This window comes from Mesoplodon bidens, assembly GCF_964165515.1.
Source record: "Mesoplodon bidens genome assembly, chromosome: 13".
NCBI lineage: Eukaryota > Metazoa > Chordata > Mammalia > Artiodactyla > Ziphiidae > Mesoplodon > Mesoplodon bidens.
The window spans coordinates 79093000-79107537 of NC_138169.1; the positions used below are offsets into that span (position 1 = coordinate 79093000).

General features: G+C 37.7%; 1 protein-coding gene across 1 annotated transcript in view; it reads left to right on the plus strand.

Annotated features, from left to right (window-relative positions):
* Nucleotides 1-2404: 2404 nt before the first annotated feature.
* The window catches only part of CDH7 (cadherin 7), a gene marked incomplete at both ends in the record, with an annotated part of 110192 nt that continues 98058 nt past the window's right edge, over nucleotides 2405-14538 (plus strand). Inside the window, one exon of the mRNA XM_081252485.1 lies at nucleotides 2405-2614. Within this exon, the coding sequence (XP_081108611.1) occupies nucleotides 2405-2614 (210 nt within the window). The remainder of the gene's footprint in view (nucleotides 2615-14538) is intronic.

Consider the following 14538-nt stretch of genomic DNA (forward strand, 5'->3'; position numbering starts at 1 on the left):
AGTGTTTAATTATAACAACTCACCAAATCGAGAATTCCAAAAAGTTCATTTGCTATTTAGTTTTTTAGAGGTTGGGTACATTTTCACACTGAAACAATGTTATCAATTTCCCTTAATCCATAGAGTAAGCTAAATAACATCATTTGGCCATATCACATTTTAAAACATTTTGTCTTAGGGACCAAAGCATTTATGGCCTTGTTTTTATGAGAAAATTCATTGTCTCTTGAGGAAGGAGAGTGGTGAAACTGGAAATGTTCTTTGGCTGAAGGGTTCTTGTGCTGGTCTCAGTCCGGTCACCACAACCCTAACCGACCCATCCCCCATCCCCAGGAACCTGGTTTGTGAAGGGGGCCCCGTGCCCATCCCTGTGCTTCCTACTAAAGGCCACTCACCACGAGTACCTTGGTCCTGATTCCCAGTCATCACAGACGAATCCCTACACCAGTGCACATTTCCTAGTTTAAGTATTTACTTGACTTCTTTAACTACAGGTAAACTGAAACAGGTAACTTGTCTCTTAGGTGGGTTAGCTCAGACCAACCTACAATGAACTTCCAACCTAACTGAGGGGCCTCCAATGGAATATCAGTCAATGACCCCAAGTTACATCTTGCTTATAATTCTAAGGGTAGAACAGCTCGCCCTTCTAGAGTGATTTCTAAATGGACCAAATTCATTTTTGATCATCAGAGGAGAGATCTGGATTCTGGGAGACGGTGTTCAGTGCACAGACTGCAGTTAATATGCTCCAATAATAGTTTATCCTTTCTGGGGGTTCTCAGAGCACATCATAGCTTTACGTGGGTTATTCTGGAATGTCCTTTGGAATTTCACAGCTTTACAGAGGTATCTTTAACAGGAATATGTTCATTTGAATAGAGCTCAGTACATGCAACCTGTTTCTTCCAGTTGTGTGGACTATTTTAACATGTTTAGTACATTCCACCTTTCTTGTACTCTATAGGGCATTTTCCATAAGCAATTTGACCATCAGAAATCATTTCACGAGTAGCAGACGTTGCTGTTACAGGAGAGAAGGTAGAAGGGTGGAAAAGTTAGCATAAAGATAGTGTATTTTCTGCATGATCGGGAGCTATCGTGTGGCTTCATATTCTTAAAACTATTTTTCTCCTCTTCCTCAAAAAAAAGTGTTAACCCTTCGCCTTAATTATCTCATTGTTGATTTATTTATAGGTTGTCAAATGAATTCATAAACCAACGTGCAGTGCAGTGATTTAAGTGAACACTGTCATACATTTTCATTCCTCTGTGTTTTGGGGTGTATTGGGAAGTTGGTTTTGTAAACTGATTGTATATCTCTTGCATAATCAGAATTCTGTAACTCAAATAACTAGACTTTAGGGTAAAAGATTTTCTCTGTGCTGCTGCTAAGGCACCTCCTGGGTGCATAGGACTATGAATCAGGCTTACAAATAGAGTCTTCTCAGCCCTCTGATGATCAATATAATTCAACCCCATCAATGTTGATGGAGAAAGACCCTACTATGTACAAGCCATGCTGCAAGAGGTTCAATAAATATTTGTAAAGTAGCAAATAACTGCAGCTCAATAGAATAACCGAACATGCTACACAGCACACATGACAATAAGTTTGAAGGGTAGAGATTGGAAACCACTGAGCTTTTCAGCTGATCACAATCAAATCAGAACATGTCAAAACAGCTGGTGTTCTGTGACTCAGAATCAATCAACCGGTTTTGAAGCACCTCATACCTCTTTATTTCTCTTTACAGTTTCACAGAAGAGATTTAAGCCAGCATATGTCCTTTCCATTTGGTTAAATCCCTGCTTTGAGCTGCTTGGCTTTCATATTCTAATACCAACGAATGAAACTGACTATAATAGAAAAGAAAACTAACTGCCAGCATTAAAATGATTTTTTAACTGATGTGTTGCTCCATTTGTATTAAATCATACGCTCAAAATTAGGATGCACTAGAAGAGCCACGAAATTTTACGATTGCATTATGGAATCAGGATAATTCTGCATCAGCAGTATTTATATCATTTATGAATATGGCAACAGTTTGTGCAATTTTATATCTATGTTTATGATTCATATTTTAATGATGATACCAATAATGATATATTGGGAAGATCAAGAGTCAGTTAGTAAGTGCAAGGAAATTAAAAGTTACTGTGTGTTTCGGCTTCTGACACCAGCTCTTCTCTTTGTTCTGATAGGTACCTATTACACCATTCTTTGGCGAAGGTTATTCAGCAGTTGTGACCTCTCCCAACCGAACACTCTACAAATTATTATCTCTGGACTCCCAGCTGACACCCTGCCGAAGGCAAGAGCTACTAAGCCAACTGGAACTGTGCCTTTTCTCTTGTCAAGGTTTTTTTCTTACACAGGAAAAAGAAAGAAAAAAAAAAGATGAAGTTGGGCAAAGTGGAGTTCTGCCATTTTCTGCAGCTAATAGCTCTTGTCCCGTGTTTTTCTGGGATGAGTCGAGCAGAACTCTCCAGGTCCAGATCAAAGCCCTATTTCCAATCAGGGAGGTCCCGGACCAAGCGCAGCTGGGTGTGGAATCAGTTCTTTGTGCTGGAGGAGTACATGGGTTCAGACCCCCTCTATGTAGGAAAGGTAGGGCGTTTGGCCTTTCGAAGTCACAAATGATTGTTGTGAATGTCTGTGGTTGAATGGAGAACTGCTAATTTTTGCTTTGGGGATGGAAAACACGAACTGTTGCGAGGTTTTTGGCATTCATTAGCCACGCTGAAACTGTAATCCAGGTGTTATTCATCCCGTGTAGCCACAATTTAGGGAGTGCTGCTTTATTCCTAGGCACAGGTGAGCATCCTACAGAGGCCGAGTTTACCATGATTGTGGCGTGTTAGTAAAGCTGTTATTTCCAAGATTAGAGCAAGAATGTTCACTGATAAATGAAGAGTCGTGGGTTCTTACAGCCAGTTGCTTTTTGAGCTTCTTTCTGGGGGCTACTGGTTGAATAATGCTCATACTAACTTTATGCTTATATATCCTTTTCTGGTACTTGCAGTTAAAAATTGCGAAGTGTAATTATTGTGCCTATTGCTTCTAAATCACGAGCAGTTCAAACCTACATTTCTTAGTGGTAGTCTTGTTTTAATGGATTTTTAAGATTTGCTTTTTAAAATTACATTTTGGTTAAAAATGAACATGAACAGAAGTCCGTGAAAAGTGATATTAGACCAACAGTGGGCAGTTTGGGGTGTATTTATTTGGCGGCCAAGTGGTAGCCAGATGGAGATTTTTTTTTTTTCACAGCTTCTTTCTGGTTGTGTATCTGGGCAGGGGCTTCCTTTTGAACTGAAGGGTGCTTCAGGGGGCGTGGCCTTTCCCCGACCATCCTGGTACCGTGTTCCCACTTTCTAGTCTGTTGCAGGTTTGATTATTTTCATGTCTGTGAAGATTTCCTGAGCTTTTTCAACTTGATGCTGCGCACTGGTAGAGGGTTTCTAAGTGGAGTGTGTTGGCGAGATGTCTATACATCTGCATTTATGCTTTTCACTGTCAGTTTTATGCATCTATTCCTGATAAAGTGAAGCACAGCAAACTGAGGATTTTTTCCCTCAGTATATTTTCAACTGTGAATGATTGAGGAAGAATCTTTGCAATTTATTCCATGGGTCATCATTTCATTTGAATAGACCTTAGGTAAGGGTGAAAAATCTATTTTTCTTGATAGGTATCTACATAAGTCAAGGTAATCTTTATTATATATATTCTTGTTTTCCTTTGAAAGCCTCTATATTGTACAAATACTGATACTATATTGTAAACCAAAGGATCTGAATACATTAAAGTTTTCTGGGGATGTGGGTTAGGAATTCTTTTAGCCTGGTCATAGCATTTTTCTGCCCTAAGAAAGGATGTACACAATTGTTTTTTTGGTGCATGAATATATTTCTTTTCATAGCCATTCTACTGTTATCAGTAGCACCATCATTTACACTTTACATGTATTAAATCTCTCCATCTCTCTTGTTTTCTTGTAAATCAAGTGAAAGCAGTAACCTTATGCAATGTTAGTGACTAAGAATCTAGCTCAGAATTTCATTCATTTTTAATGAAAATTTGAGAAATTCATCAAACTTTTTTCAGTGGACAGGTCTATAATAATTCAACTGCTTCATAAAGGGTCTGTAGTTATTAGGTGAAATCACGCTTTTGCACAAGTGTCAAATTTTCTAAACACGACTAAAATACTTCCATTAATTTGGTTTTAAATGGAGTTGCTTGGGTGAGGTTGACATTTTGAAATCAGTTGTAATTTAAAATTTTTAAAAAAACCCTTATTTTAAATTTTGTACCCTTCACCATAACAATTTAAAATGCTTATATCGAAATAATCCCTATAAGTCAGTTTAAAGTTATGAATGCATGTCTCTAGGTTACTTAAATTCCAAATGCCTGTGAAGGTACTGGGCTATGTGCTGTTTTTATTTTTCTAAGAGAAGTTGTGTGGTTCCTTGATTAGGTAGCACCTATTCTGTGCCTCCTTTTCAATTAATCAGAGACAATCGTTTAGCAGATTTTATGTGGCAGGAAACAAGTTTGTGCTTATCTCTTGAACGCCGTGTATGAGGAGTTCAATACTACCCTTCACAGTAAAATGTTCAGGATGGAAATAGGTTTTAAAAAACTCTTAATTGATTAAAGTACAGAAAGGGGGCAATACAATAATTTGAGATGGAAACAGAATTTATAGAGGAGACAAACGAAAGGCTTTAAAAGGAGCAATTTACATTCGCTTGAGAAAAGGTGGCTGAGAACGTGAATCCTTTAAGTTGTTTGAGATGATGAGTCTTTTTTAGGTTGGTGGTCTGAATAGGCCGAGTTATAGGAATAATTTTGACTTCAGTACAGTTTTGATCACTTGGGTATGTACAATAGATATATCTTCCTTTTTTTTTTTTTTTTACTTTGGGGGAGGTAATGGCTATGACCAGAAGTTTTTTACAGGACTGAGAGAACAGAAAATTTTAGATGAAGAGTGGAAGAATGGATAAGCAGATAAGCAAGGGAAGAAAAGAAGGAACCTAATCATTACTTTTCACAGATGCATATTTAACTTATGCTGGTTAGATGGCTACACTCTGAGTCTTCCTGACAAAACATAGCTATTTGGGTAATTTGGAAAATATAAATGATGACCTTGGTAAACTTGGTGGCTTTATTTAATCACATAATGGATACATATAGTGTGCATCAAATTGACTTCAGTTTTATTGCTGACTCAGGTATTTCCTACTAGTTGTATGATTTTGGTTAAGTTGCCTAAAATTACTAAACTGTAGCTTCCTCATCTTTAAAATGGGAATAATGATGTCCGTAATTCGTTTTTTTTACTGAGAAATAATGAGATAAAAATATTTGGAACATACGTTAATCTAGACATCATGATATTTATTTCACTACCTTTTAATTATAAATTAACTGGGTTGTGAATAATCTATTGTGTTGTGTCCAGTGTTATATTTTTGATCCTTCAGTTGGAAGTAGACATTATTTTAGAGGAGTGGTCTGTGTTGGATGTGAATGGAAATACAGCTTGTCTTTATATTTGTACAGGATAAAACTATGGCAAAAATATGATTAGTGGGTAAATGATTCAGTCCTTAAACACAAGGACTTAAATGTCAGAGAAATCATGTCTAAACGGTTTTTTTTTAGCCTTCAAATTTGGAGACCATATTAACGGCTGATGCCCAACAAGATCAGTTAAATTATTCTACACTTAAATAAAATTTGGTGTTTTAGACATTGGAGATATAGAGGTCACAAGATGGCTTATGACCTTATTATTTTAGCCAATTTACTGAGTTTGTTTAACATGATAACTCAAGACCAAAGTAGAACAGTCTGGTGGAAAGGGCCAGGAGTGCTTCTAGAACCCTCACCAAGATGCCTCCAGGGCACAGACTTCTGGTCTAGGTTAGGATCTGAGCTTTATCATTAGCATCCCATCGTTTTCTTGTGATAGGAGTTGATAAACTGCTGAGTCTAAATGTGTTGATGTAAGGAAGGTGTCATCAGTCATTACTCTGATGGAGCTCTTTTTGTTTTAATTGAGGCATAATTGACATATTATTTTCAGGTGTACAACATAATGATTTGATATTTGTATAAATTGAGAAATGATGACCACAATAAGTCTTAATTTACATCTGTCACTACATAGTTACAAATTTTTTTCTTGTGTTGAGAACTTTTAAGAACCACCCTCCTAGCAACTTTCTCAAATGTGCAGTATGATAGATTTAACTAGAGTCACCGTGCTGTATGGAGCTCTGTTTTAAAGAATAATAGTGCACCTTTCCTTAAAAGTATTTCTTAATTGCTGCCGTACCTGTTTTCTTGTCCCTTTACAGGGGCAATGAAGTGGAGGGGCCATCCTTTTCTCCCTGTGACTTTGTATCACCCTGACTTGGCTCTCCAAGTGCATAGGAAATAGCAGTTTCTAGCCATCTGATTGCATCACACTGTACTTTTGTAGTCCAGTCTTTTCCTCACCTTGGCATTTCTCCCTTAATGTCCCCTAACCGTCTGACAAAAAATTTTCTCTACAAAACCACCCAGCCTCAGTTCCAGGTAGTAAGTGTTTTTCATTTCTGCTCCCTGTAATGGGCTGCCAGCTGTTTGCTGTGCTCCAGGCCATCACTTTCACTGAAATGTGTCTCATTCCTCTTCCACAGTCTGCTTCTCTGACTGTTAACATCCTTGCCTTTCCTGCTACTCCCCTTTCTTCCCTCCTCATTCAGGGAGAATTTATGCCTATTGCCCTAGTCAAAATCAAAGACAGAGGAATGCAGTACAGGATTCACTCTGCTCTCAGTTTCACCTGGCTTGAAAGTGTCGGTGAGCATCTTTGATGCATTTAATTAAACCTCAGCCGTATCTCTCACCAAGAGATTCTCTGTTTCCTGATCACCAAAGCTCTGTTCAGTGTTCCAGAAAAGAAATTTTCATCTTGAAAAGAGGTTGCCTTAAAAGAATTGGGTTACAAATGAGATTCCTTAATGGGGCTAATTCATATTAGATACACAAAAAGAAAATAATCCCAAATATTAAGTACTTAGGGAAGAGCATTTATATCATGGTAAAATTTACATTTTATAGATTTTAGAGGGAAAAAAAAACAGCAAAAGCATCCTCTTAAATATGTAGATTACCTGAAATTGATTCCAGTCTTAGAAGAAAGCAAATAGTTTGTTTTCCTTGCGTATGCATAGGAAACCCATTTTCATAACATTTTTATAACCAGAGTGAATTGTGAAGACCCTTGTTTTTATCTTCTTGTTACTTTGCTGGTAGAAATGTGGAACTCCTGGTGGCTTCAAAGGGAATTTGGACATGGATAAGCTCTGTGGGATGCAAATAAGTTCAGACCCTTAGAAATATTTTTTTGGCAGCTAATTTTAGCTCTTATAAAACTCCGGTATAACTATAAGGTAGTAAATGCATTTTCTCCACATAAAATCAACAGCCCCAAGTCTTTGTATGTTCTTTCAAAACCATAATGAAAATAAAATATATCAGGCTTTGCCACTAAAATGCAGACACCTACCATTAATTCAGTTTAATATTGCTTATTTTCTCTTCAAAGTTATCTTAGGTTAGAAATGAAGGTTGTAGTTAGCTACCAAGTACTTTACATGTGCTACTACACAACTAAAAGTTGGAGGATAGGGACTTATGGTTATAAACCTAATTATAGTCAAACTAGATAACCTAGATTGGCTCTATTTTCTGATTGTTTGTCTGTGTTGACCAAAATCGTTTAAAAATGCTGTCTTCTTTAATGTGTGTGTTTATACACACTTGTTACCCATTTGGTGATGGTAGAAGCAAAAATCATAAAAGAAAAATTCAGTCTATACCCATTGTGTTTTTACATTGTATTTATGTTGAGTTTTTAAGTGCAAAGACAAGATAACCAACTAAAAGGATGATATGGGGCCTTTCTATAGTAAGTGCACTATAATTGTTTGGTCAGCTTTCTGTGCTGTGCTCATTGATATGGAGTCACAGAATCTGCAGCGGTGTCTGTAAGTCACCAAGATAAATGACAGAATTAGATAAGGAGCAGGACAGTCACTGAGCCCTTGCTGGCTTCAGCATACATAGTTGAGTACTAGAGTGGGAGAAATTTCATCCTAATCATTTTGTCTGATTTATATTGATTATCTGTCATAGTGATTGTGATCACTGGAGAGAAACAGTAGTTTGTATAAATATGCTTAAAATCTTTTGCATGCTGTGCAGCCTATCCTGTGTTTCCTTTCTTCCCCTTCCTTCTCTTCTTCTTCAAATCCTTATTAAATACCTACTCTGTGTTAGGGACTGTGCTAGATAAAAGAGTCTAAAGAAATAAACTCTCCTCTTTCATAACATTCAGTCTGGTTGATAAGCCAAGCAGGTAACCAGATGGCAATGTAGAACAGTCAGTCCTGCAGCTGATCTACAGCTGTGGAGGTGGGTAAACCAGAGGCACTCATTCATGGATCTGTGAACAAACGCTTCCATGAGGATACCTGGAAAACCTCTGTGATTTCATGATCCTTTTATCCAGTCTCCTTATCAGAGCCAAAAAAAAAAAAAATGGGGGGGTTGATTATCTTCTTAGAAAGTAGGACAGGGGACTTCTCTGGTGGTCCAGTGTTCTAAGACTCCACCCTTCCACTGCAGGGGGAACTGGGATCCCGCATGCTGTGCAGCGTGGCTAAAAAAAACCAAAATGAAACAAACAAAAAACCCCAAAAAACCCCAGTAGGACAGAGTCTTCTAAAACTATATTGGGTGCTTTATATAGTGGAAAGCTTTATATAGTGAGATCAGTAAGCAGAAACTCTGGGTTATACTGGCAAGTTCCTCATTATTTTGAGCAGTAAATTACAATCTTCTCACCTATAAAATAGAGATCACATAGGTAAAATTTTAAAATATTTTGAAATCATTTCAGACTTACATATAGGTTGGGACGTATCATGCCAGGACCCAGCTTCTCCGAATGCTAGTGTCGTACATGACTGTACCTATTGTTTAAACTAGGAAATTAACATTGGTATAGTACTCTTTACTCATCAACAGGTTGTACTCAGAATTTTCCAGTTGTTACAGTAAAGTGGCTTTTCTGGCAGAAGCCAATCCAGTACGGTGTCTTGCATTTGTCTTGTCTCCTCAAGTCATCTCTTGTCCTTCTTGACTAGTAATTTGGTAGAGTCTCTCACAATCTGGGTTAATTTCATGCTTCTTTCTATTGGAGACGTGTCAGGTGATGTGTCAATAGTTTGGGCAAGAATTCCACAGAAGTGGTGGTGTACCTTCCTCACTGCATCTTGTCAGGAGGCACAGGATGTTGATAGGACTCATTCATGCTGATATTGTCTTTGATCACTTGGTCAAGGGGGTATCTGCCATGTTCTGCTGAAAAAACATCTAAAAGTTTCAAAATCCTGAAGGGAGGTATAAAATTATCTAAGCTGTCATTATAGATTCGAATAAATATTACTGCTGGTTTGAGGGATGTGTATTGAATGATTCATTAAGGTCCACTGTCCATTTTTAGGATGAGGTTGTGGGTTTGTCTGAAACGTGGATGGAATTTAAATCTAAAATGCTGTCAGGTAATATCCATAATTTTATGTAGTAATTGATCTTGTTTCTCAAAAGCACATCAATTTAGGATGTCTCAGAGAAATTGATTTTTTTTTTCCTCTGAACCATGCAAGACTACTCTCTGTAGTCTAGGATTCCAGGATGTCTACTGATCTATACTTAAATAAGTGCTTTCTCCCCCGCTGCTTACAAAATATAAAGAACTGTTTTATACTGTACAGTGTGCCACAAATATTTAACCCTCATGATTGTAAATAAAACATTGCTTTGGAAAATAATAGGTACAGTCAGCTAAGGTGAAAGAAGTAGCTCAAGAGAATGCAATAGAATGTCTTACATTTTAGTATATTCATAAGAGAGTTGAAGTCTAAATAATAATATTCTATTTAATGTTTGAAAGATTTAGTAATGAGAATTTCTCTTAATGATTCTTGGTAGAGCCTATAACATTTCTGATTCACAGTCAGTACTGTTTAATCTTCAGAAAAGCCTTGTGATTTAGGAAGGAGGAGTTCTTATATTGGAGATGAGGTAAAAGATACATTTGGAAGTACAATAAGTAGAGTAATGGGACAGTCATTAGAGAAATAATTCAGAAGAGTTAGATGGCAAATCTGGAAACTAAATTTCTGGAAAAATGTTAATAAGATGTTTTACGTCTATAAAAATAATTTTTTCTTCAAAGTGTCATTTAGTTGCATTATTATCAAGGCCTCTTAACATATGTTTTTGAAACCTTTACCTTTAAAATGGCATATGTTCAAGAGAGGATAGATACATTTACAAGGGCTCTCAAATTATTGCATACTACTTCCTAAAATTTAGTAAATCTGGAAACTGAACATAGTTAGAATAATAGGGCATGATAATGGAGAGATTAAAATGGTATTTAAGCCAGGACACAGAAATATTTGAAATGAACCCTAGAACAGAAATTTCCAGAATAGGGTATGGAAAAATAAACTGTTGAGACTCTAGAAAGAAAATACTTAGGACTTCAATTAAAAATAATCTCATCTTTAAAAAAGTCTAGTTTTTGGTATATGAAATATATAATACACTTAAGGAGTTTTCACTGATAAAAGTACACCTTCAAACAAATGGGAAGACCATTAGCCCATCCCTGAAGGGGTTATAAAGAGATTAGGAGCATTGGTAGCTGGTTGGCCCTACACTGCAGTGTAGTACTCTAGTGAGCTGGTGTGGAAAGATGGAGCAAGATAGGCTCAAGCATCAACTTAGCTTACTTTTTTTTTTTTTTTTTTTGCTGTACACGGGCCTCTCACTGTTGTGGCCTCTCCTGTTGCGGAGCACAGGCTCCGGACCACAGGCTCAGCGGCCATGGCTCATGGGCCCAGCCGCTCCGTGGCATGTGGGATCTTCCCGGACCGGGGCACGAACCCGTGTCCCCTGCATCGGCAGGCGGACTCTCAACCACTGTGTCACAGGGAAGCCCGCTTAGCTTACTTTTGTACCTCATGGCTTAACACTTCAGTGTAAGAGAAGGTCTGAACACATTCCAGTAAATAATAGCTAGAGAAAAGGAAATGGTCAGGAAAATACTCATGTTGGCCTCAGCCAGCCTTTGGTCTTCTCAGACCAAAAGCCTGAGGATTATTGTCTCTCCTGTCACCACACCAACAAATAACAGAGTGCCCAAATGATCTGGGGGGAGAAAACCAAGATAGTATGGGGAGGCCATCTACATTTCTAGTTAAGCTAGAATCCTTGTCTTCTGTGAGATAAATGCAGAAGAGTAATTTCTCAAAATGGGGCTGTGTTACAGGAATGGTAATTACAAGAACCAAAATGATCAACATCATTCCAGCAAGTTTTGTGTGTAAACAGTGCACAATTATCTGATAAGAATGCTTCCCTTAGGGTATTTACTTGTCTTCTTAGTTAAAATGCTGACATGTTTTAAGGTATTTAACTGAAAACACACAGTCAAGATTTGGACAACACATACATAATGTTCAACAGATGTGAGTTTGAAAGATTTGTGATGATCACTAGTGAAATTAGTCAAACCATACTTAAATTTGATTTTTCTGATTTGTGAGTCATTTAAGGGTCCACACTGGAGCAGAATCTGTGTGGAGAGTAAGAGATTACACATTCTGCACTTGGTTCTTTGAAATGAAAAAGTAAAAGTTGACATTTTCTTTTTCATAATGTATCTGAGAAACTCAGTTCTGTATTTCATACACTCTCTCCTTAACAGTTTGTATAATTTTCTCAGCTGAATCATAACAGCTGAATTTAGGTGGCTAACTCATGTTGCTTATTCAGGAGAAGCAGATACTGGTGAGCTCTAGTCATTGGGATTCAATGTAATTCTATCTAAGAAAAGTCAAGCCATCAATAGTTAAAGATGATTACTGGAGAAACAGATGAGAAATAATCACATGACTGTAGCACATGGAGAGAGCTTATTTGTAACGCTAAAATCATACATGGACTATATAAAGAAACACAGAGCCATGTCTAAAATAAAAGTAACTTGAATTGTCGAGTAGATACACAACCTTGGAAAAGTGCTTTTTACAAAGATTCGTGTCGAATGATGGGATAGTATTGCACAGCTTGATGTTGAAAGTAAAAATACAAGCCTTATTTCAAAGGATAAGGTATCTTTTTGGTTAATCATTGTAACACCTGCAAATAGACTTCTGGCTATGACACAACGCCGTGTTCAGTGAATTTGGGAGAGCAGTTGTGGAGTGTAATGATCTGAAACAAGACTGGTTTTTCCCATTGATTAGATCATTTGTTGGAAATGTGAATACAATTGATGATGGAAAATATATACAGATGAGTGAGGAGTCAGGGTTAGGGTCAGAGGAAGAAGTGTATTCTGTTTCAGATCCAATTAAGATTTCACAGTGGGATTTATGATGAGAAACAAAAGGGAACTAATATTCACATGATTAATATCATGTTTTATATATATATATTTTTTTCAGTGTTACTTTCTTCACACTGTCTATGCCTTCTGACTTATGTCTAAGTTTGATTTTTCTGTAAACTCTGGGCACACTGATCAAGTCCAGTTTTCCACAGCCCTCTAGTTTTAACTTTCTATCCAGAGCTAGAGAATGTGCAGGAGAAATGGAAGCTTTGTGGGGGGAGGAGTTTAAGCTACTTCAGAGGCTTCAACAGTCATGCAGTAGCTCTTTTTATTATTTTTTCAAGCAATGACCTCTCTTGGAATTTAGCAAAAAAAAAAAAGAAAAAGTATTTTGTGTAATTTTGGTCATGAGATACACAATATCACATATGATGCTGAAACTTGGCCTCTGTGCACCAGTGCCAGATAGAATCTTGGAGCCAGAGTTTTGGGTGATGTAGAAAAGAATAGCTTTATTGCTTTGCCAGGCAAAGGGGGACACAGTGGGCTAATGCCCTCAAAACTGTGTGTCCCAATATGGGGGTGGATTTGGTGAGGTGTTTTATGGCATTGGTTCAAGGGTGGGGTTGCTGAAAAGGATCAGGGTGTCTGCAGGGCCTGCATTCCTTTAATCTGGCCTCAGGTGGTCTCCTGATGAACTTCTGTGGTTCTCAAGGTTATCAAACTGTGACATCTCTGGAATGAAGAATGCTTCATCAAGTAGTTAACTTCTTGCATTTGTTGGGGGTTTTGTTTCTACAGAAGAGCTCAAAGATATTGTTATGTGTATCCCTTGAGATGGAACCAGGACCCTGCCCCAAGGCTGCACTATTGTTTCTTGACTGCTCCTCCCTTGTCTCTGCATCCCCTCACTTCCCCGATTAGCAACTGTTTGAAACTGCCCTTTGGAACTCAGGGAACGTCATGGAGGCTGAAGCCTATTCCCTACAAACAAGAAACAGGGGACACAGAAAGGCTTCTGTGCCCAGGAGCCCTACAGGGTCCTGCTCGGTTTCACATATAATGATTTTTTTTTTTCAAATCATGTGTCCTTAATATTGAATTCAAAATGTTATAATATTGTGTTGGCCAAAAAGTTCGTTTAGGTTTTTCCCTAAGATCTTAAGGGAAACCTGAACGAACTTTTTGGCCAACCCAAAATCAAATATTTTCATCAAAAAGAAAAATAATATATTCTTATTTTAAGTTTAATTCTTTTTCAGAGTAGATCTGCTTGGAACTTTAAAGCTCATTTGCTCTGGTCTCTTTCTAAATTCAGGAATTCTTTGTACAGTACCCCGATGGTTGATCAGGCAGCCTCAGGTCTGTTTCTTAGTCGAGACAGGAAGTGTGGTGGAAACACACAATTCACAGTCACGTGAGTTGGGTTTGCGTACTGGCTGCCATTTAACAATGGTGTGACTTCAAGCAGATACTTCCTTTTCTCATGTCATTCACTTATAAAATAGGAACGACAGTAACCTCACAAGGCCGTGGTGAGCATAAAGAGAAAGATAGGGTAAATATGAAAGCATAAAACAAAGTGTAAAAGGGAGGGAGTGTATCTCCAAAAGTGAGTCAGCTTGGTGAGGAACGGGGTTACGTACACTCCCAAGCATCACGCCTGGACCAAGCATCGTGCCTGGACGTTCAGGACGGATGGCTGTTGATTGCATGGGAAGCACGAAATCATGGGATGCCATGAGTGGTGGTGTGAGATGATATTAAGCTTTGGGACAACTCTTGCTTTTAGGAACTTGAATTATATTTAGCTGTTAAAATATTTGAGGGCAGCTGCTTGGTAATCCCCTCTCCCCATTTAAACTGAGTGCTTGAAAAGACTAAAGAACTCTTTAACTCAGGTATTTCATTTATGACATGGTTTCCAGAACAATCCTCAGACTCAGTGATGTTTCTCAACATCCTGAAATATGATGATCAAGATTCAACCTCGATAATTTATAACCAATCCAATCAGTTCAAAAGAGAAAAATCATGACTTTTGTTTCCCTTAATG